Source organism: Myotis nattereri, assembly GCF_964212035.1.
Source record: "Myotis nattereri genome assembly, chromosome: 6".
Lineage (NCBI taxonomy): Eukaryota > Metazoa > Chordata > Mammalia > Chiroptera > Vespertilionidae > Myotis > Myotis nattereri.
Genome location: NC_138081.1, coordinates 97,308,218 through 97,328,316, shown reverse-complemented (window position 1 = coordinate 97,328,316; position 20,099 = coordinate 97,308,218). Strand labels below are relative to the sequence as shown.

Sequence of the window (20,099 nt, the reverse complement as noted above, 5' to 3'; positions counted from 1 at the left end):
GTGAGTAAAGGGAGTGTGACCCCCTCGCTGCTCTCAGGGCTTCCTCAGTGGAGTCGGAGCATCAGAAGGCCAGGCTGTGACGGGGCGGAGGCCTGGCAGGCGGAGGGGCAGGACCCCACCCGACGAGAGAGGCTCCCCTTTTATCTGGAGACTCTCAGGCCCCTCAGCCCTGAGCAGAGAGGAGCCTTATCTGACGGAACTCCCGAGCCCCCTCGAAGGGAACCCGGCTGTGAGGATGGCACTCCCAGCCGTGTCTCCAAGCCTGTTGCCCGGCCCACGTGCGCGCCCCCTGGAGTGGACTCAGCCTGGCACTGGCTGTTGGGGGGACTTGGGCTGAAGGCCGGCCGGGTACAGGGCTGCTGAATGCTGACGTGCGGAGAAACCATGATGGCGTGAATGCTAGTCCAGCTGGAGTGGGAAACGGTGTGCCGTCCGCTATCACTGCTGACCCAACAGCCGCAGCACCTCGGAGCCTGCGGCCGTCCACAGGCGTCTCCCAGGGGGTGTGGCCCCCCGGCCGCCAGCTGTGGGCACAGCTGCACGCGTCCACCGGTGTCTGGGCTCAGGGCTGTCCTGGGAGCAGGGCCGGGCCCAGGCTGAGGAGGCGGAGACCAGCTGGGCTGCTCTTTTTAAATGTTTTTTATTGATTTTTAAAGAGAGAGGCAGGGATTTTTGGAGGGAGAAGGAGGGAGAGAGAGAGACATCATTGATGAGAGAGGAACATCATCCTGCATGCCCCCCAGTGGAGGCCAAGCCAGGCATGTGCCCTGACCAGGACCTCCTGGCTTATGGGCCATTGCCCAACCACTGAACCACAGCAGCCGTGCCCAGTGCTCTTTGGAAGGCCGGGTAGTGGCGCAAGTTCACTTTAAGGCCCCGGTTCAGTCACATGTGCTGACCTAGCCAAGGGCAGGCGGCAGAGAAAGCACGCGCTTTCGGAGAGCCCTGTGGTCCGCGTGCACATGAGGGAGGGGAAAGAGACGGAGGCCGCTGGTCAGGAAGGGCGGCCGTGCAGCAGGTGATGCGAGGCATTTGCGAAGGTTCTGCAGCGCCATGTGTTCTTGTACATGGGGGCGGAGCTTGTGCACGTGGGCGGTTCCTGTACACGTGGGCGGAGCTTGTGCATGTGGGCGGAGCTTGTGCATGTGGGCGGAGCTTGTGCTCGTGGGCCCTCAGGTGAGATGGCGGAGGTGGGAGATTCCAAGGCTCTTGCACTGGCGGAGGAGGGACAGTGGCGTGGGAAGGACTGAACACGGGAGGGGGACTCCCATCAGGATGGGTCACTGGGGCACCTGGGTGCATGTGGCAGCGGGGAGGAGTCCCAGTCAAACCGGGTGGGCCCTCCAAGGGGGCGTGGCCCTGGGTAAGGTGCGGTCAGCGCTGTAACAGAAGTGGGGAGTCAGGTGGGGGCTGAGAGGCCCATGGAGGACCCGCCAACCAGTGCCCCCGCTGGAGGCCAGGAGAGCGAGCTGGTCCGCGTGGCAGGGGAGGAGGAGGGAGACGCCCCCGCCCCCGAGGGGGAAGCTGCTGTGCTGAGCCAGCTGGATGGGGCTGAGCAGACAGCCTGCCCGCTCCCCTCCCTGGACCCCAGGAGCTGTCCTGCCGGCCCCGCCCAGGGGGGCTCACGCGTCTCCCTGTCTGTAGAACAGACCCTCTGCTCCTGCCTCTGCCGGCAGCACATGCACGTCCACAAGCCGGAGCCGCTCCGCTCCGTAAGTCCCCATAGTGCCAGATGCAGCCCAACCGCGGCCTCCGCCTCCAGCCTTGGGGCCTGGGCTCCCTTCCCAGCATGGGCAGCAGGAGGTGGAAGGAAGGCCTGGGAGGGCGGCACCCCGGGGACGTCCTGGGTTGGCGACCACCTGTTGTGGGGAGGGTGGTCCTTGCGCGGATTTGTTGTCGGCGGCAGAAGGGCACCGGGTGTCTGACCCATGGGGTCCGGGCAAACCTGGGCCCAGCACCCTCGGTACTTGGGTTCCGGTGGGAAGGAAGTCAGAGCCAAGGCCCACACTGTGAGGACGTTACTGGGAAATCACAGGCAGAAGAAGCGATTCCTAGAGGGACTGGGTGGAGGGAAGGAGGGTGGAGGGAGAGGAAGGCCCTGGAGCTTGGGAGGCTGAAGCTAATGGTCATGTGCCTGGGGGGGGAGGGGTGGGGGGAGGGGGAGCCACTGGGTCCCCCATCCTAAGGGTCTGAGGGGGAGAGGTTAGGGGAGGTCCCGGGAAGATCTCAGAAGAATATGCAGCAGCTTTCCAGGTGTGTCCTCTCAGGGTTGGGGTCCCCCCTGATTGATTGGCGGCACCAGGGCAGGGCAGGAGGTCATTATTCCCTGCAGCTGGTCCTGACGTCAGCAGTGGGGTTGCTCGGCTAGTTCTGTTCCTTCTCTGGGCCTGGAGCTGAAATACAACTGAGGCCAGATGTTACCTCTAGGGAGGAAAGGTCAGGGGTCCAAACCTCCTGCCCAGCGTATGCTGGGAGGAAGGTCACCCTGGGGCAAGGTCCCACCCTGCAATGGATGGTTGTTGCTAGGCCCCTGGGGCTAGGCCCTCTGCCCCTCAGGCTTCCCGCCCCCATGTTCACAGCAGCTGTGGAGATCCCTTTTGCTAACCATTGAAACCTGTAAAGAATTTTTGAGTTTATTTGAGCAAAATTGTCAACATATGCCGGGAAGCAGAACCTCAACGAATTGAGATAATGCTCCGGAGAATGGCGGGTTGCATCTGTATTCATTGCAATCAAAGGAAAGGGAGGGAGGTGGGTGACATGAGATCCATTGGTGACAGGCTAGAGAGGCGGGAGGAAGTAAAGTGGGGTGGGGACGGAACCCCTGGGATTGGATATAAAGTAACATGATGGACACACACTTAGGTGGGCGCAGGAACAATTAACATTAGGTTGTGCCCCAGGGGCTCCAGAAAAAGGGAAGTTACAAGTTCCCAGACATTTCAAGGGTGTGTTATCACAGATGCAGAAAGACAGCTCAGTGAAGGTAAAGGTTGACCGTGTCAGGGAAGATACCGGCCTAGGATGTAACTGCCCGCCATCACTGCTTTAGTTAAACTTTAATTGCAGGCCGTCCTTTGTGGTGACTTTGGGTCTCTGAGTTTGCAAGACCACCATGCAGGCCTCTCCTGAGCTGTCAGGTTAGCATGTGGCCCCTTTTGTCCACACTTTCCTGCACAGTCCCTCTCATGATTCCAATATTTTCACCAGGAATAACTCTTGAAACTTTTAAGGGTCCACCATTACCCCAAGATTTGCCTGATGAGATGATCAATTCTTTCATCAAGTTGATTAACATAATCTAGGCAGCCTCTCCTCCCCCCCCCCCCCGCGGGAGGGGTTAAATAAGCAGGTCATTGGTGGGTCACTTTAGGACTGTACCCACCACCCAGGGGAACAGACAGCCTGGAGGTGACCGTATCCCCTGGGTCTGGGACTGAGGCCTTGAGCCTGGGTGGGAAAGGATGAAAGGAAGAGGCAGGTGCCACCTGAGCTCCTTGGGGCAGAGCTGGCTGCTTGCTGAGAATCCAGGCCCTGGAGCTGGCCCCTGGGCCAGGCCCTGCCCCTCCGGCAGCAGGTAGGGGTTCCCTGTCCCGGTGGGCACACTTTCACCGCCAGCCTTCCTCCCTGCGTTCCGGCTCCATAACTAACTCCTCAGCTGGCATCCACCTTGTCTTTCCGCGTCCAAGACTCCCCTGTTCCTAAGTAACCTTAACACACTTTTTTTTTCTTTTTGACTGATTTCAGAGAGGAAGGGAGAAGGAGAGAGAGATAGAAACATCAATGATGAGAGAGTCATTGATCAGCTGCCTCCTGCACGCCCCCTACTGGGGACCAAGCCCACAACCTGGGCAAGTGCCCTTGGCCAGAATGGAACCCGGGACCCTTCGGTCTGCAGGCCGATGCTCTATCCACTGACCCAAACCAGCTAGGGCCCCTTAACACAGTCTTGATGGGGACAGGGGGTGGGCAGGCAGGGGTTGTCAGCCTTGTTCTCCAGTCTCTGGCCCGGGAAACCCAATGGTGGGCCTGGTGTTTAGTACCAGAGCGCCCCAGGACCTCCCAGAACGGACAAGACAGACAGCAAGCAAAGCCTCGGAGGGACGGCACCCCCTAAGTCTCATAATGCAGAGTGGGGGTGCAGAGTGGGGGTGCAGGCCGGGGGTGCGTGGGGACAGGAGTTATTACTTTAAAACTATCGTTGTGTTCTGCCTGGGCATTCTGTGAGCATTCCTAAAGTGAGAGAGAATGTCAACAGGCATTTTGAAGACATTGGGGTTGGGGTTTGTGGAGAGCGAGGCCCTCGCTCTGTGGGAAGTGAGGTGGGGGCGGGGGGCGGGGGGCAGACAGCTGCCTGACAGTGTCTGTCTGGTAGATGTTCTGAAATTGCGGTTTCATGGAAAGTAGTCTAGTTTCTGCCCTAGCAAATCTGACTTCTAATTTTAATTCCACCACATTTTACCGTCTCCTGTTCATACACATCCATATCCACAGAGAGAGCATCTTTGTGAATAGTCTCGCCTTTTACTGTGAAAGCAGATGGAGCAGGTGCGACTCCTGGGGTCCCCCTTGGGGTGGCGATGTGTTTGGGGTATATGTGGTGTCCTCCATAAACACATTGATCTTAAATTCCAGAGAAAGTGCCCTGGACTTGATAATAACCAGGTCTCTCTGCTTCCGAAAGCGGAGATGAAAGCCAGCCTTAAAGTGGGCCATCTGCCTGGCTGGTGTGGCCCAATGGGTTGAGTATCACCCATGAACCAAGGGGTCTGGGTTTAGATTCCTGGTTAGGGTACCTGCCCAGGTTGTGGGCTGGATTCCCAGTAGGGGGCGTGCAGGAGGCAGCCAATCAATGAATCATTGATGTTTCTGTCTCTCCCTCTATCTAAAAATCAATAAAAACGTGTATGAATGAATGAATGAATGAACGAATGAAGTGATGCTTCTAAGCCTTAGAATCTAAGGGCATGCCGCTTCTGAAGTCACCAGTTTTAAGCAGCATCGCCTCTCACTGTCCTGAGTAGGCTGTGCGTGCAGGGCACCTCTTTGTCTACCACACTTTATGTCCCTTTGGACAGTACTTTGGTTTTTTGTGGCTGCCTTTGATTCACCCACCCCCCCCCCATTTCCCTGTCTGGCGGGACGGGCACACATGTGAGCGCGGTGCCCCTGGCGGGGGACGGGTGCCACCTTGCCCCTCACACGCCTGTCCCACGTGCCCTCCTTATGTCCCATGACTGCGAGCCGACATCCACAGAAGCAGAGTTTAGTCTCGCACCCGTCCTGGAACTCAGGCGACTTCACCCACCAGCGTGTGCACGCTAGACTAGCATCTGTGTGTTTCTCTCTGTTCCCGCAGAGCTGCGACCTGGGCCAGCAGAGCATCGTCCACGTGGTGCTGAGACCCGGGAGAGAAGGCCCCGCGATGGCCACCGGCGGGGACCGTCCCCCGGGCACTGCGGGGGCCTTCGCGAGGGAGCCCGAGAGCCTGACCCGCGTGGACTTCAGCAGCTCCGTGCTCCCCACCGACTCCGCGGGCCTGGCCGTCATTCTGCACGACGACGACAGAGACGGCGCTGCGCGGACAGCGGGCAGACCAGGTAACTACATGACTGTGTAGGCACAGGGGTCCCCAAACTTTTTAGACAGGGGGCCAGTTCACTGTCCCTCAGACCGCGGGAGGGCCGGACTCTAGTTTAAAAAAAAACTATGAACAAATTCCTATGCACACTGCACATATCTTATTTTGAAGTAAAAAAACAAAACGGGAACAAATACAATATTTGTATTTGCATGTGGCCCACGGGCCGGAGTTTGAGGACCCCTGGACCCAGCAAAGCGCGTTGGGTGGTGGAGTCTCCACAGAGAAGGGGTCTCCATGCCCCCATGTGGTTCACGATGGGCCTACGTCGCAGGAGGTGCCGTCGCAGGAGGGGAGTGTTTGATGTGAACTTGAGGTGGTGCATTCAGTAAGTGCCCCAGAGAAGGCTTTCCCGCTGGGAATGCACATGGGATGGGGAAGGTGTCCTGCCATGAAGATAGTAATCTTTTTCCCCCAAGAGCTAGGGGTCTAGGGACACGTGGTGCTTTGTACTGGGGTCAAAATATATGATTAAGGTACATGTATATCTCTCTCGACTTCTGTCTTTCTTCTATTTCTTATTCAATCAAAATATTTTTGGTTGATGGTGTTTCTGATGATGTAGATGAACCACGTCCAGCACGGCCAAGGGTAAACCGGAGGAGGGCGGTGAAGGATTAAAGAAAACAGACAAGAGAATATAGCCGGGCCAGGTGGGTCACTGCCTGGATGAGGAGACAGTGGCACAGCCTGCAAGCCGGGTCTTTATTTTATGGTCAGATCCCCCGAGGCAAAGCAAGGGCGTGGTCAGGATGTTTACAATGTTCTCTCAGGTTTCGAATCTACTCAATAATATGCACCTGAACTCCATCAAGCCCACATCACTCAGCCTCCTGGGACCACGGGTTCGGACCATAAGGTCAAGCTCACAGCCATAGCCTTTGGCTGTCATTGTGCTGGGAGGGCTTTGCTCTCCAAGCTGGGACTTGGACGTGGCTTTACCACGGGGGACCATGCCCTCTCATTATTAGTCCGAGGCTTGAACCTGTCCAAGCTGTAGCCGCTCTCCACACGTAGAGACGTTTGTAAAAGCAGGAGAACCTCAGAGGTCATTGTGGCTTTTGCAGGCTCTAAGCCAGTGGTTCCCAAACTTATTTGGCCTACCGCCCCCTTTCCAGAAAAAATATTACTCAGCGCCCCCTGGAAATTATTTTTTTTAAAATTTTAATAGCAATTAAGCAGAAAGATATGTGTATTAATGTTTCTACCTTTTTCGTAAAATATAGTAAAGAAAGGTGTAAATTAGAAACATTGAAGTTTGAAATTATGAAACTATTTATTGAACTCAGAATAGAAAGGTAATACAAAAAAAGTTAAAACAAACGCACCTGTGGCCATCACCGCCCCCCTGGATCACTGCAGCGCCCACCAGGGGGCGGCAGCGCCCACTTTGGGAATCACTGCTCTAAGCCATTATCTCAGTGTCAGTCCGCCCTCTGCTCAGAGGCCCTTCCCCTTCGGGCTGAAGCCATTGCAGGGTGCTCCGCTTTCACAAGGGTGGGGCCTGTGTGCTCCGTTGACAACAGTGATGTGTTTCCTTTCATCTCTTAGCCTCCAACCTACATAGAGTACGACAGGATTGCTTTTGACTGTGCGTGACTAACAGCACCAAACAGTACTAATGGCCCCACAGGAGAGCCGTTCGTTTCCCTCCCCTGCCATAAGTGGACTCACAGGCAGCTCTGGCTGGAAGGGCTTTCACTGTGTCAGTTCTGGGCCAGCAACATGCAGGCCTAAAATCATATGAAATGGAGTCAGAGAAGCTAAATTCGTTACATTTAAACTCACAGGGGAGCCCGGCCGGCGTGGCTCAGCGGTTCAGCATCGACCCATGAGCCCGGAGGTCACGGTTCGATTCTGGTCCAGGGCACATGCCCAGGTGCAGGCTCGGTCCCCAGTGGGGGGCGTGCAGGAGGCAGCCGATCCATGATTCTCTCTCATCATGGATGTTTCTATCTTTCTCTTCCTCTCCCTTCCTCTTTGAAATCAATTTTAAAAAATCATAGGTGAAACTGCCAAAAAGAACACAAAAAAATAAAATAAAAAAGGGAAAATGAGTTTCCAGGGACAAGTGAAAAATAGGAACCGCACTGCCGACTATTGGTGGAGGAATGGGTGAGCCCAGGGCTTACGTGCCTGGGCTGGTGTCCTGTGGCCTCCAGGTGGCATGGAGGGGAGGGAGGTGTCCTTCACGTGCACTCGGCACCGAGGAGACTGGAACAGGCATTTGAGAAATGGGCAAAACATGTTAGAAATGGGAGGAAGTGAAGCAAATCCAAACCTGCAGTACCTGTGCCACCCAGAATGAGAAGCTAGTGTCAGCATTGGGCCCACCTGGGGGGCGTCTGCTGCTTCAGGCAGAGCGGCACTCTCGAAAGCTCCCAGAGGGATCTCAGGGGCGTGGCATCACTGCCCTAGAGCCAAACCCTGCTGCGAGGGTACACATAACTAGTCCTGAATATTCCTCCTGCGTGGAGGTGACCATACACCATAAACCAGAAGATAAGTCCCCCCCCAAAAAAAACTTGAGGAAATAAAATGGCATTTAGAAACAGAATATGCAACAAATGTGTTTTATGTTAATTAAAGCATAATAAAAAAATAACTAACACAGACACCATAGGAAAAGGTAGCTATTGAATAAAACAATTTTAGCTATTGGAATTTTTAAGAATCCCCAGTGGATGGAGTAAAACAACAAATTAGGTGATGCCAAGAAGAGAATTAGTGAACTGGAATATAGAGGTGAGGCAATGGCCCATAATGTGATATGGGTTGAGTGTAAAACATAGTTTTAAGAGAACAGGAGTTTAGAATGGGACGGTGATCGTGTATAACTGATCGGAAACCCTTGTATCTGAAACCCTTGTGTGAGAACAGAGAACGGAGAGGAGAGACAGATTTCTCAGGGACTGGCTGGGGAGAGCTTCTCTGACTCCAGAGTGCACCGTCCCAGGCAAGGCCAGTGAGAAGCCTGCAGTTGGTTGTAGTCAAGATCAAGCCCAGGAAGCTCACTTCATAAAGGAAATAAAACACCAAGGGAAGAGAAGATCTAAAAGTCAGATAGAGGGACGGGATTAACTGGAATGGGAAAATAATTTGAATGACCCCTACCAGGAATAATAGAAGAAAAATGGTGATGTAATATCAAATACTGTGAAACACCTGTTGACTTAGAATTCTATACCCAACATACCCAGCAAAAATATGAGGAAAATGAAGATAATTTTAGACAAACACTGAGAGTACTTACAGTCAATCTGAAAGAACCATCAACGCATTTGTAACAGAGACATCGCAGACTGAGAACAACATCTAAAACTTTGTTCACAGATGACCTGATTGTCTGCGTAGAAAATCTGAAAGAATTGACAAAAACACTCCTGTAACTATTGAGAGTGCAGGACACAAAGATAATGCGCAAAAGTCAGTTGCTTTCTTATATTATCAGCAATGAACAAGTGGAATTTGAAACAAAAAGCAATACCATTTGCATTAGCACCCCATAAATGAAAAACTTAAATATAAACCTGATAAAATATTTACAGGATCTATGTGAGGAAACTCACACAACTCTGATGAAGGAAACCAAAGACCTGAATAAGCGGGGAGATATCCCATGTTCATGGAGAAGACGCAGTATTGTCAGGATGTCAACTTGATCTAAACAACTCCAGTGGAAATCCCAGCACCGTGTTTTGTGGATGTGGATCCACTGGTTCTAAAGCTTATCGGGAGCGGCAGGAGACCCAGAAAACGACACGCCATCGAAGGAGAAGAGCCGAGTCAGGGCGGGAATGGATGCTGCCTGAGGTGGTGCCAGGCTACCGAGCTACCGTGATGAAGGCAGGTCGTGCCAGTGAAAGAACAGGCAAATAGGTAAATGGAATGAAATAGCCAGAAACAGACCCACATGATCTGGCCAGCTGATCCCTGACCAAAGACAAAAGAGGATTTCATGGAGAACAGATAGTCTTTTCAACAAATGGTGCAGGAACAACTGAATATTGACAGATCTTATACTCTGCAAAAAAAAACACCACAAAAAAGAAAAAAACACAAACCTCAAAATGGATCATGTATTTAAATGTGAAACACAAAACTATAAAATTCCTAGAACATAACACGGGAGAAAACCGAGATGACCTTGGGTATGGTGATAGCTTAGGTTCAACACCATAGGCATGCTCCATGAAATAAATAATAAGCTAGACTTCATTAAATTAAACAACTTCCTGTGAAAGACAATCTCAAGATATGAGAAGGCAAGCCACAAACTGGGAGAAAATATTTTCAAAAGACATCCGATAAAGGCTATTATCCAAAATATTATCTCAATGATGAAATGAACAGCCCAATTAAAAAATAGGCAAAAGATGTTCCCAGACACCTCCCAAAAGAACATATGCAAGTAGCAAATAGCATATGAGAAGACTCCGTAGCATATGTCATTAGGGAATTGCAAGTTATAACCGAGAGACGCCATTACACACCTATCAGAATGGCCAAAATCCAAGGCCCTGACAGCACCAAATGCCGGCAGGGTTGTAGAGCAACGGGAACTCTCACTCATCGCCGGGGGGTATGGAAAATGGAGCAGCCACTTTGGAGGGCAGTTGAACAGTTCCTTACAGAAGTAAGCATACTCTCACCACGCACCACAGCAGCCGTGCTCCGCGGGGCTCGCTCCGATGAGGGGGAAATGGCTGGCTACGCAATTATCTGCACACGGATGTCACAGCAGCTTCATTCGTCATTGCCCGGACTCAGAAGCAGCCACCGTGTCCTTCGTAGGTGAACGGAGAAGCTGTGGTGCATCCAGACAATAACATACTATTCACGGCTGAACACATATGTGCTAGCAAGTCATGAAAGGACTTGGAGGAAACTCAGGTGCACGTGACTAAGTGCAGGAAGCCCATTTGAGAAGCCTGCCTACCACGTGATCCCCACTATGGGACATTTTAAGAACGAAAACTATAGAGATGTAAAAAAAAATCAGTGGTTGCGAGGGGCTGGGGTCGGGGGGGGGGGAGGGAAAGTGGGGGAGAGGAGGTATAGAGCAAAGAGGTATTTTTAGGACAATGCAGGCCATCACACATTTGTCCAATCCACAGAATATACCACTCCAAGAGTGAGCCCTGAGGTAAACGTGGACAGTGAGTGGCAATGGTCAGTGCAGGCTTGTGGGGTACACTCAGGCAGTGTGCAGCCTGCACTACGCCTGGGGTGGGGGTGTCGATAATGGAGAAGGTGGTGTGTGTGTTGGTGAAGAGGGTCTGTGGAAACCCCCTGTACTTTGAGCTCAGTTTTGCTGTGAACCTAAAACTGCTCCCATCAAGGCTGTTAAAAAGTAAATGAAATTGCTTTTAAGGCTTGTGCTCTGAGTACACATTGTGGCAGATACAGCGTGATTATTAGAGGGTATGTTCTCAGCAGCGGATTTGCCGGTGGTCGAATGTTGTACAAGATGAAAATTACTCTACGATTATAAATTAGTTAACACCCGCCAAAGACCCATCAGCCCTGGAGGCCCACTACGGAAATAAAATGATCAGCTTCAGACTCAGTCTCACGTGTCCACATCTCACTGTGCATCATACATGCTAATGACCACGCCGGAGGGCGTGAACTTCCTGGTGCCTCGGACAGGTTTAAGGAGCGCCCCCCGGGTAAACCTTCCCCCCAACACGAGACTTTGGCAGTCACGCCCGAGCAACTTAAATTTGCTCTCACATCAAATTATTACTAACACTTTAGGATTCTGCCAAGTACTTGGTTTTTCTCCAACAAAGACGTGTTTGCTATAATATGCCCTTTCAGCGCAAGTGGGGACGTGGAGGACGATTTTGCACAGTTTGGGGAATTTTGCCGGCCTGACATATTTTGGGGTGAATTTTTATTTTCTTTTTCTTTTTTAAATTTATTTTTATTGATTTCAGAGAAGAAGGGAGAGGGAGAGAGAGATAGAAGCATCAGTGATGAGAGAGAACCATTGATCGGCTGCCTCCTACATGCCCCACACTGAGGATTGAGCCCACAACCCAGGCATGTGCCTTGACCGGGAATCGAACCTTGACTCCTGGTTCATAGGTCGACGCTCAGCCACTGAGCCACACCAGCTGGGCTTGGGGTGAGTTCTTGAGGGAGGGGGAACAGTCCTATATTCCATTCCCAGATGGTAGGTGGGTGGGTGGATGGATAGATAGATGATAGATAGATAGATAGATAGATAGATAGATAGATAGATAATAGATAGATAATAGATAGATGATAGATAGATGATAGATAGATAGATAGGTAGATGATAGATAGATAGATAGATAGATAGATAGATAGATAGATGAAGAGAACTCATGATAAGATTGCTAAGCTAGATACAAAACAGTGACGTTCTTACAGGACAATGAACCATGCATTGGGGCCATCTGCCGCAGTGAACAGAAATTCTTCACATCGCCACCGGAAGTAAGTGAACGCCTGCCCTACAGATTGTAGCAGATCGCCATAGCACTTTGGCCTAATTCCAAGTTTCAGCTGTTTTTCTATTTTGAGAATGAGGCTGAAGTAGTCCTAGTTAATGTGTGAACTGTTACAGAAAATCATATTTTTCTCCTGCCAACCATTATTCTAAGTTCATTGTAGAGCAGCGGTTCTCAACCTGTGGGTCGCGACCCCTTTGGGGGACCCCTTTCACAGGGGTCGCCTAAGACCATTGGAAAACACATATATAATTATATATTGCTTTTGTGATTAATCACTATGCTTTAATTATGTTCAATTTGTAACAATGAAAATACATCCTGCATATCAGATAATTTACATTACGATTCATAACAGTAGCAAAATTATAGTTAAGAAGTAGCAATGAAAATAATTTTATGGTTGGGGGTCACCACCACATGAGGAACTGTATTCAAGGGTTGTGGCATTAGGAAGGTTGAGAGCCACTGTTGTAGAGACACAATTTTTTTCACTCTCAATAAAATAATTTTTTTACTAGCACTTCATAGTTTATGAAACTTTTACACTTATCTTACTTGATTTTCACTGGGAACATAACTATGACCTTTGTTTATACAGAAAGTGACAGGAAAGACTAAATTTCCTCCTCAGAGTCCCACAGCTCAAAGGGAGTGAGGCTCAGGTTTGAACCAAGGTCTTTGGGTTCCATTTTTCATCCTTTTTAAATTGGATCGAAGTGTTCATGGAAAATTGCTTTGATTTTGCCTGGCGTGTAACAGCAGCACGCACCCTATACACTCTGATGTGAGAACAAATATCTCCGTTTTTGTAAAATATCTGAGTCACAATTTCCCAAATGAAAGGATGTCTGCTCTCCACAGCATGACATTTGATGTGAAAAAAACACATACCAGCTGACAAGAAATACATACCAGCGACAGAAAAACCATTCTCAGTGCATTTGGACTTAGTCAGTGAGAGACTATGATTTCTCTGTGGCAGGAAGTTATATAATCTTTTCATTTTTTCCAAGCGTCACTCTGAACGGGGCCTCCAGACTGCTCTCGACATGTTTGTAAAGCTTTTCCCCCATCAGTCCCAGGTCATGACAACACCTGGAGTGCCTCTAGCTCTGCGCCTTAACACAGTGCAGGTGGCCGGAACAGTCCGGACCACATCCGTGTCCTGGTCATCACCTCCTCGGGGATCAAAATGTGATCAGTGGGCCCTTCAAAAGCTTCGCGAGTGAAAGAACATCCTGATCTTAGCATGTAGGACCAGAGCCACTCGGCAAGGCAGCCGACGAAGCAGAACCCGCCCCCTCCGCACAGACACCGCTGCCCACAGCCTGCTCCTCGGGCTGCGTTAGAAAACCTAGAAATCGCTGCCCACTGCACGCCAGGCAGGTGTCTCCAAGGAGCAGCTGCTTCTCCGCGCTGCTCTGGTTTACAGTAATTGGGCCGAAGGGAGCGATCTGGTTGTAATGTGTTTTTACTCTGCTGTTTGACAGTTGTTGCCCGTAACTACAAGTTATTGATGGATTGATGATACGATATATTCATGAATTATGTTCACAGTCCTTGGTGATTGGAGGGAATCAGTAATTCTTGGGAAGATGGAAATGCAACATTCCTCTCGGGAATAATATCTAGTTTGCACTGAATAATTAGCTTATCATTCTTCTCTTTCCTGAGAACTGGGAGGCAGGATTTGGGACCAGTCAAATCCCACGCACCCTCCTTAGTTGCCCAGTGAGGTTACAAATATAGGCCTATGAATGGTGCACACATCATGGACCTTTAGCTCACATAATTTTGAAAGGATCTGAGGATGGTAGGTGAAGAGGAGAGAGAATTCAGACAGCCCACCTACTGTGCCATAGAGACCTACTGAACATGTACCTGGTCGGCTGACGTGTGTGTGTGTGTGTGTGTGTGTGTGTGTGTGTGTGTATGTTATTTTTTACAGAGAGGAAGGGAGAGGGATAGAGAGTTAGAAACATCGATCAGCTGCCTCCTGCACACCCCCTACTGGGGATGTGCCCGCAACCAAAGTACATGCCCTTGACCAGAATCAAACCTGGGACCCTTCAGTCTGCAGGCCGACGCTCTAGCCACTGAGCCAAACCGGCTAGGGCTCGACTGACATTTTCAATCAATGGGTGAATCAAAATTTCAACAAAGAGGTTTCAAGTAATCACCTCTGTTCTCGAAGCCAGTTTTAATGCCCCATTTTCAGAGCACTTGTTTCTTTTTTCCCTACTGTTTTCCTTGGAATAATTCTCCCATTTCCTCCTGTTAACCGGGGGGGCATCCCCCTGAGTTGCCCTTGACAAGGGTTAATGGATGGCGTCCATTAACCCTTGGAAACTGTGACTGCCAGCCACTTCTAGGTCCTCAGTGTAGCACTCCACACCCCTCCTGACCGTTCAGCCGCGGCAGCGTGTGCGACATCAGCCCAGTGGAGCCTTTTCAGTAAAATGGTGAGGTGAGCCCATCTCAGAGAACAGCCCACACGAATTGCTGCAGCCCCGGGGAGGACCCGCTCCATCCAGGCTTGAGCTCCGAGGAGCAAGTCCTAGCCTGTCCCGCAGGTCAGGTCGCAGCAGGCGCTGGGAGGGGACGTGCTTTTCCTAACGCCCTGCGCCCTGCGTGAGGGAACTGCCTTTCAGGCACGCGCCTGATTACTCCCCTGTGCTTAAGGCTCTTCTGTGTGAATTAAAGTCACTGCAGTTCTTCTCCGGTGGCAGCTGACGAGTGACTTCTGTCTGCATGTGGGTCTTGAAAGCCAAGGCCCTGGGTAAGGTCACTGACAGTGAGTTTAGGTGGAAAGGGAGCCGCGTCACCTGGGGCCGCCAAGGGCCCGCAGAGAGCTCTGCCAGGGGAGCTCCTGGTGGGGCAGGGCCCGCGCCTCGCGTGTTCCCAGAAGTTCCTTTCTTATGGCTGCGCCGCCTCCGGAAGATCCAGAAGGCTCTGAGGAACCGGAACCATGGGCAATAGGACGCTGTCTCGAGAAGGCTGGAAATAGCGTTTGCAGCCCAGTGTGTGCAGTGCAGTCCTGGGCTCTCCTCGGCATTCAAGCAGAGCTCATCTTCATGTGTTCACCTCATTAAAAAAGGATTTCCATAAGCTTTGAATAGCTCTTTGAAGATATTTATAGCTTCAATCAGCTCACCTGTTTATCAGCATTAACTTCGAAACTTCCAGCTATCTTTCAACAAAGCGGGAGATCAGTGGACTGAGAAGCATTTCCCCAGGATTTTTTGTTTTCCATTTTAATAACTCATACCTTGAAGTGTCGGGTTTTACATGAGAATCCACGTTTACCCTGAGGATCTGTCCCGGGGCCGTTATGACAATACTTGTTGTCTGTGAGGAGTGAGGGCCGCCCAGCCCCCCCGGGGAGCAGTGTCGCGGAGCTCCCCCTCGCGCTCCGAGCTCCTACTGCCGGCAGAGCGCCCTCTGTGCCACCGAAGCTGCGGCGCTTCCGGTGCGTTTTAGAAATAGTTTGATTTTAAGTTAGTGCTTTGGTGATCTCTACATTTCCGGTGAAATATGTCCGCCCCCAAACACACCTTCTTAAGTAGAAATAAAGACTAAAGTTATCAAATTTATTACATGGCAGTCCCTCCCAGACTAAAGTTTTGCTTCATGCTTGGCCCTTTTGATGACCTTGGTGGTGAAATTCCCACGACATAGGCACGTGTATTCTTCTGCATCAGTGTTTCGGGGTCTGTGGGTATAGGCCCAGACGTGGGGTTGCTGGGTCAAATGGAAGCTCCATTTTAATTTTTTGAGAAACCTCCACACTGCATCCTACAGTGGCTGCACAGTCTGCACTCCCACCAGCAGTGCACGAGGGCTCCCTTCATTCCACATCCTCGCCAGCTCTGGTTGTTCGTTGATGTGTCAATGGTAGCCGTTCTGACAGGTGTGAGGTGATGTCTCATTGTTTTAATTTGCATCTCTCTGATGATTAGTGACCTTGAGCATCTTTTCACGTATCTATTGGCCAGCTGTATGTCCTCTTTATTTTTTAAATATATTTATATTGATTTCAGAGAGGAAGGGAGAGGGAGAGATAGAAGCATCAATGATGAGAAAAAATCATTGATCAGCTACCTACTGCACAATCCTCACTGGGGGTCAAGCCCGCAACCGGGCATGTGCCCTGACCGGAATTGAATTGTGACCTCCTAGTTCATAGGTTGATGCTCAACCACTGAGCAACACTGGCCAGGCTGTGTGTCCTCTTTAGAGAAGTATCTAGTCAGAATTTTAATTTTTATATAGCTTATATTTATATAAACTTAAGCATTTTTCATTTATTCTATAATTTATCTACATTGTGATTAGATATTCTCATTGACTTCCAGAAATAAGTTCAAAATGAGAGAGTGAAAATCCCTCTCTTTCATAGGTTAGGCAATGGCAGCTCATTGAGCTATTGCTTTTTAAAAAATAGATGGTCATTATTATGAATGATGATGCATCACTTTTATTGTATCTGTGAACTGAACATTAAGGCCCACCAAAGGTTAATTCTTAAAAAATAAAACACAAGCAAACATTCCAAAAACCCCCACAAACCCATGAAGACCCCCAACTTCATTCTTTGAAAGATGAATAAAAACCTTTTGCAGATCTTGGGAGAGGTTAGTGGAGCACTAGGGAATGTCTATGATTAAGAGCGGTACTTTGGTATAAAGTCCATTTTACCGACTGTGTGAAGACTCCATCGACTGACCCCAGCAGCCCGAGCTGCTGAAGCCGGCGCACGGGTGAGCCCGAGTTTGGGACACCAGCACGCTGGGTCCTGAGAGAGGACTGTGCAGCTGTTCCTGTTCATTCGCTCAGCCCCGTGCCCTGGGGGTGTCGCCGTGACCACGAGGGTCGGTCTCCTGCCTCGTGGCACCTGTATTCCCAGACTGTAAACCTTTGTATCTGTAGACCAGGAAGAATTTGCTGCACCTAGAGCAGAGTGTGTGTGTGTGTGTGTGTGTGTGTGTGTCAGTATGTGTGTGAGTGTGTGTGAGTGTGAGTGTGTGTGTGTGAGAGTGTGTGAGTGTGTGTGTGTCAGTATGTGTGTGAGTGTGTGTGTGTGTGAGTGTGTGTGTCAGTATGTGTGTGAGTGTGTGTGTGAGTGTGTGTGTGTGTCAGTATGTGTGTGAGTGTGTGTGTGTGTGAGAGTGTGTGTGTGTGTGTGAGTGTGTGTGTGTGTGTGTGTGTGTGAGTGTGTCTGTCTAATTGGGGTGGCCCAATATACCCGAATGTGTGGATGAGGATGAGGTATGACACACTGGTGTAATTTACTCAAAGGCCAGTTTGTAGAACCCACACCTACTGCCCATCCGGGGCAGTGGTGGTATAATTGCAGGTCTCCATCTGTGAAAGGAGTAAAGCTTGCTTCCTCCCTCCCCGCACGTGCGGGAGGATGGCGGATCAGTGCCTGTGGCCCGTCGTCTCTATTTTACACGGGATGCGTTCTAGGCCTAGCACTGCCTCTCCCGGGGCCTGTCCACTGCCCTGTTTCAGCCTCGCCCACAGACTCCGTGACGAGCGTCCTGGGTGTCGCTCTCAGGTCCGACTTGTCACACAGAGTAAATGACCATCGCCATGCCGCTCCGACAAGACCTTCCTTCTCAAGGCCGCTGGGGCGGGCCCTGCGAGAGCCTCCCCTGTGTTGTTCTTTTATTTTACTTTAAAAATATACGTTTATTGATTTCAGAGAGGAAGAGAGAGGGAGAGAGAATCATCGACCAGCTGCCTCCTGCACGCCCCACACTGGAGATCGAGCCCACACCCCGGGCCTGTGCCCTGACGGGAATTGAACCCTGACCTCCTGGTTCATAGGTTGACGCTCAACCCCTGAGCCAGCCGGCCGGGCTGTGCTGTTCTCTTTTAAACCCTCACAGCATCCTGCCGAGGAGAGAACAGGCATCTGGGGTCCCCTGGTGGCGAAGGGGACAGGGCCGAGCGGGACGGGATGGGGAGCACACCTGGCTCTGAGACGTCTTTTGAGGAAGGTGCACACCCTCATCCGCAGTGTCTGCACCTTCTGCCATGGAAGCGGGAGCCGTGGGCGTCCGCTCGGGGCTGGAAGGGCTGTGACTCCCCGCTCCCACCTTCTCTGCACCCACAGGTGCCCGTTTCTGGGGTGAACGAGCACCGATTCACCCGCTGGCTATTTATTTAGAACTAATCCTTAAATTATGCTTCACGCTACAGTTTCGTCTTGGCACGGGGCGCTTGGTTATTACTTTCAAAATGAAGAATGAAAAAATAAATCGGCAACAACAAGAGCGACAAAACCCAGGCCGGCGAAGGCACCGGCTTTGATCACAGTCCCTCCCAGAGGAGACCGTGGCGCAGATGCGCTCATCACTAACTGCAGAGGTGGAGGCCGAGCTGTCGGCCTGGGCGGCGCTCCTTGGGGAGGCTGCTGGGTGACGGTGTGTGACGGAGCTTGTTGGTGAGGCGCCGAGCCTGGGTTACTCTGGAGCGAAGGCTGCGGCCTGGTGACGCCCGGGGGTGTAATGCCTGGGGATGCGACGCCTGGGGGTGCGCGGGGCCCAGTGGGAGGATGGCCCGCGGGTGAGTCACAGTGTCTGTGGGGAATGACTGTCCCCTTAGGGTGGCTCTACTGTGCGTTTCCAGAGTCCATTTTTCCCACTTCACATTTACTTACCCAAAGTCCTGTGCAAAAATGTAAAAAGCGTTCTTTCCTTTTTGTTTACTTTCATGTATCATACTAGTCATTTCTGTGATCCTAAGATACTGTTCATGTTACTGGTTTCAAATATTGTAGGCCTTACTTCCAAGGATGCGTGACGTTAGTCCAGTACATTTGGCTGGTGGAACCATGTTCTAAATATTTGGTATCAGTGATACATTCTATTTTATGTGAATTTTGCCCTCACACTACCATGTGTGATAAGTTTCACATCATTTAAAGCATGAGAGCCTGGCCCATGTGGCTCAGTGGTTGAGCATTTGAGCGTCGACCTACGTAAGAGCCAGGAGGTCAGGGTTTGATTCTTGGTCAGAACACATGCCTGAATTTTGGGCTCAATCCCCAGTACGGGGTGTGCAGGAGGCAGCCGATCAATGATTCTCTCTCATCATTGATGTTTCTATCTCTTTCCCTCTCCTACCCTCTCTGAAATAAGAAAATACATATTTCTTTAAAAAGAGAGAATTTATTGACCTAGCGAATATTTATTGTCCACCCGGATCAGGGAACTGCGCTGGCAGTTTCTATGTGGAACAGGGCCCGGTGTCACATACAGGAGGTCATAACCACAGGGAAGGGAGGACGAGTAGGTAGCGAATACGAGGCAGGATTTTTTATTCAGAAATGTGCATTGAGTTGGAGGGGACGCGACCCTTTTCCTTTTGGGGGTCCACAGCCAGGTGCCACGCGGAAGGGAGTCTCGGAATTCCACAGTGGGCGGGTTTCACGTGGAACGGCCTCAGACCGAGTCACGCTGGAACTAGCGGGTGGCTTGGGGCCAATAGAAGGAAAGGGTGCGGGAAGATGACCTGGGCCGACTGCTCATTGGTGCCTGTCTGTGTGCACCCGGCTCGTCGGCCTGTGTTCCCGCAAATGTCACCAGACACAGCCGAGGGTGACCGCCACCCAGGGGGAGGACAGCAGGTTCTGGCAGGTGCCGGGGAGGCTCTCTGCCTCCGGCCTATCCCAGGCGCTCATCGCCGCTCAAGCAGACTGGGGTACAGTCCCGGGGCCAGCGGGAGGGGCAGCCGAGGGAACGCGGCAAGCTGCAGCACATGAATGTGCCCGCGCTCAGCCCTCCCCGCCGCCAGGACACAGCCCCGGGCAGCTGAACTCTGGTTCCCCGGGACAGCGTGATACAACTTCTGAGGTGAAGGGGAAGTTTTCATCAGAGTCAGAATGACTTTTTTTAACATCCATTTGTCTTATTAAAACAATGGGTTTGAGCCCTGACCAGTTTGGCTCAGTGGATAGAGCGTCG

General features: G+C 51.2%; 1 protein-coding gene across 4 annotated transcripts in view; it reads left to right on the top strand.

Moving 5' to 3' along the window:
• Nucleotides 1-20,099, top strand: part of PRKN (parkin RBR E3 ubiquitin protein ligase) — a 534,115-nt gene that overhangs the window by 225,754 nt on the left and 288,262 nt on the right. For all 4 annotated transcript variants that reach the window (XM_081094588.1, XM_081094589.1, XM_081094591.1 and 1 more), the window contains one exon: nucleotides 5,360-5,600. In XM_081094588.1, coding sequence (XP_080950714.1) covers nucleotides 5,360-5,600 — 241 coding nt within the window. The remainder of the gene's footprint in view (nucleotides 1-5,359; nucleotides 5,601-20,099) is intronic.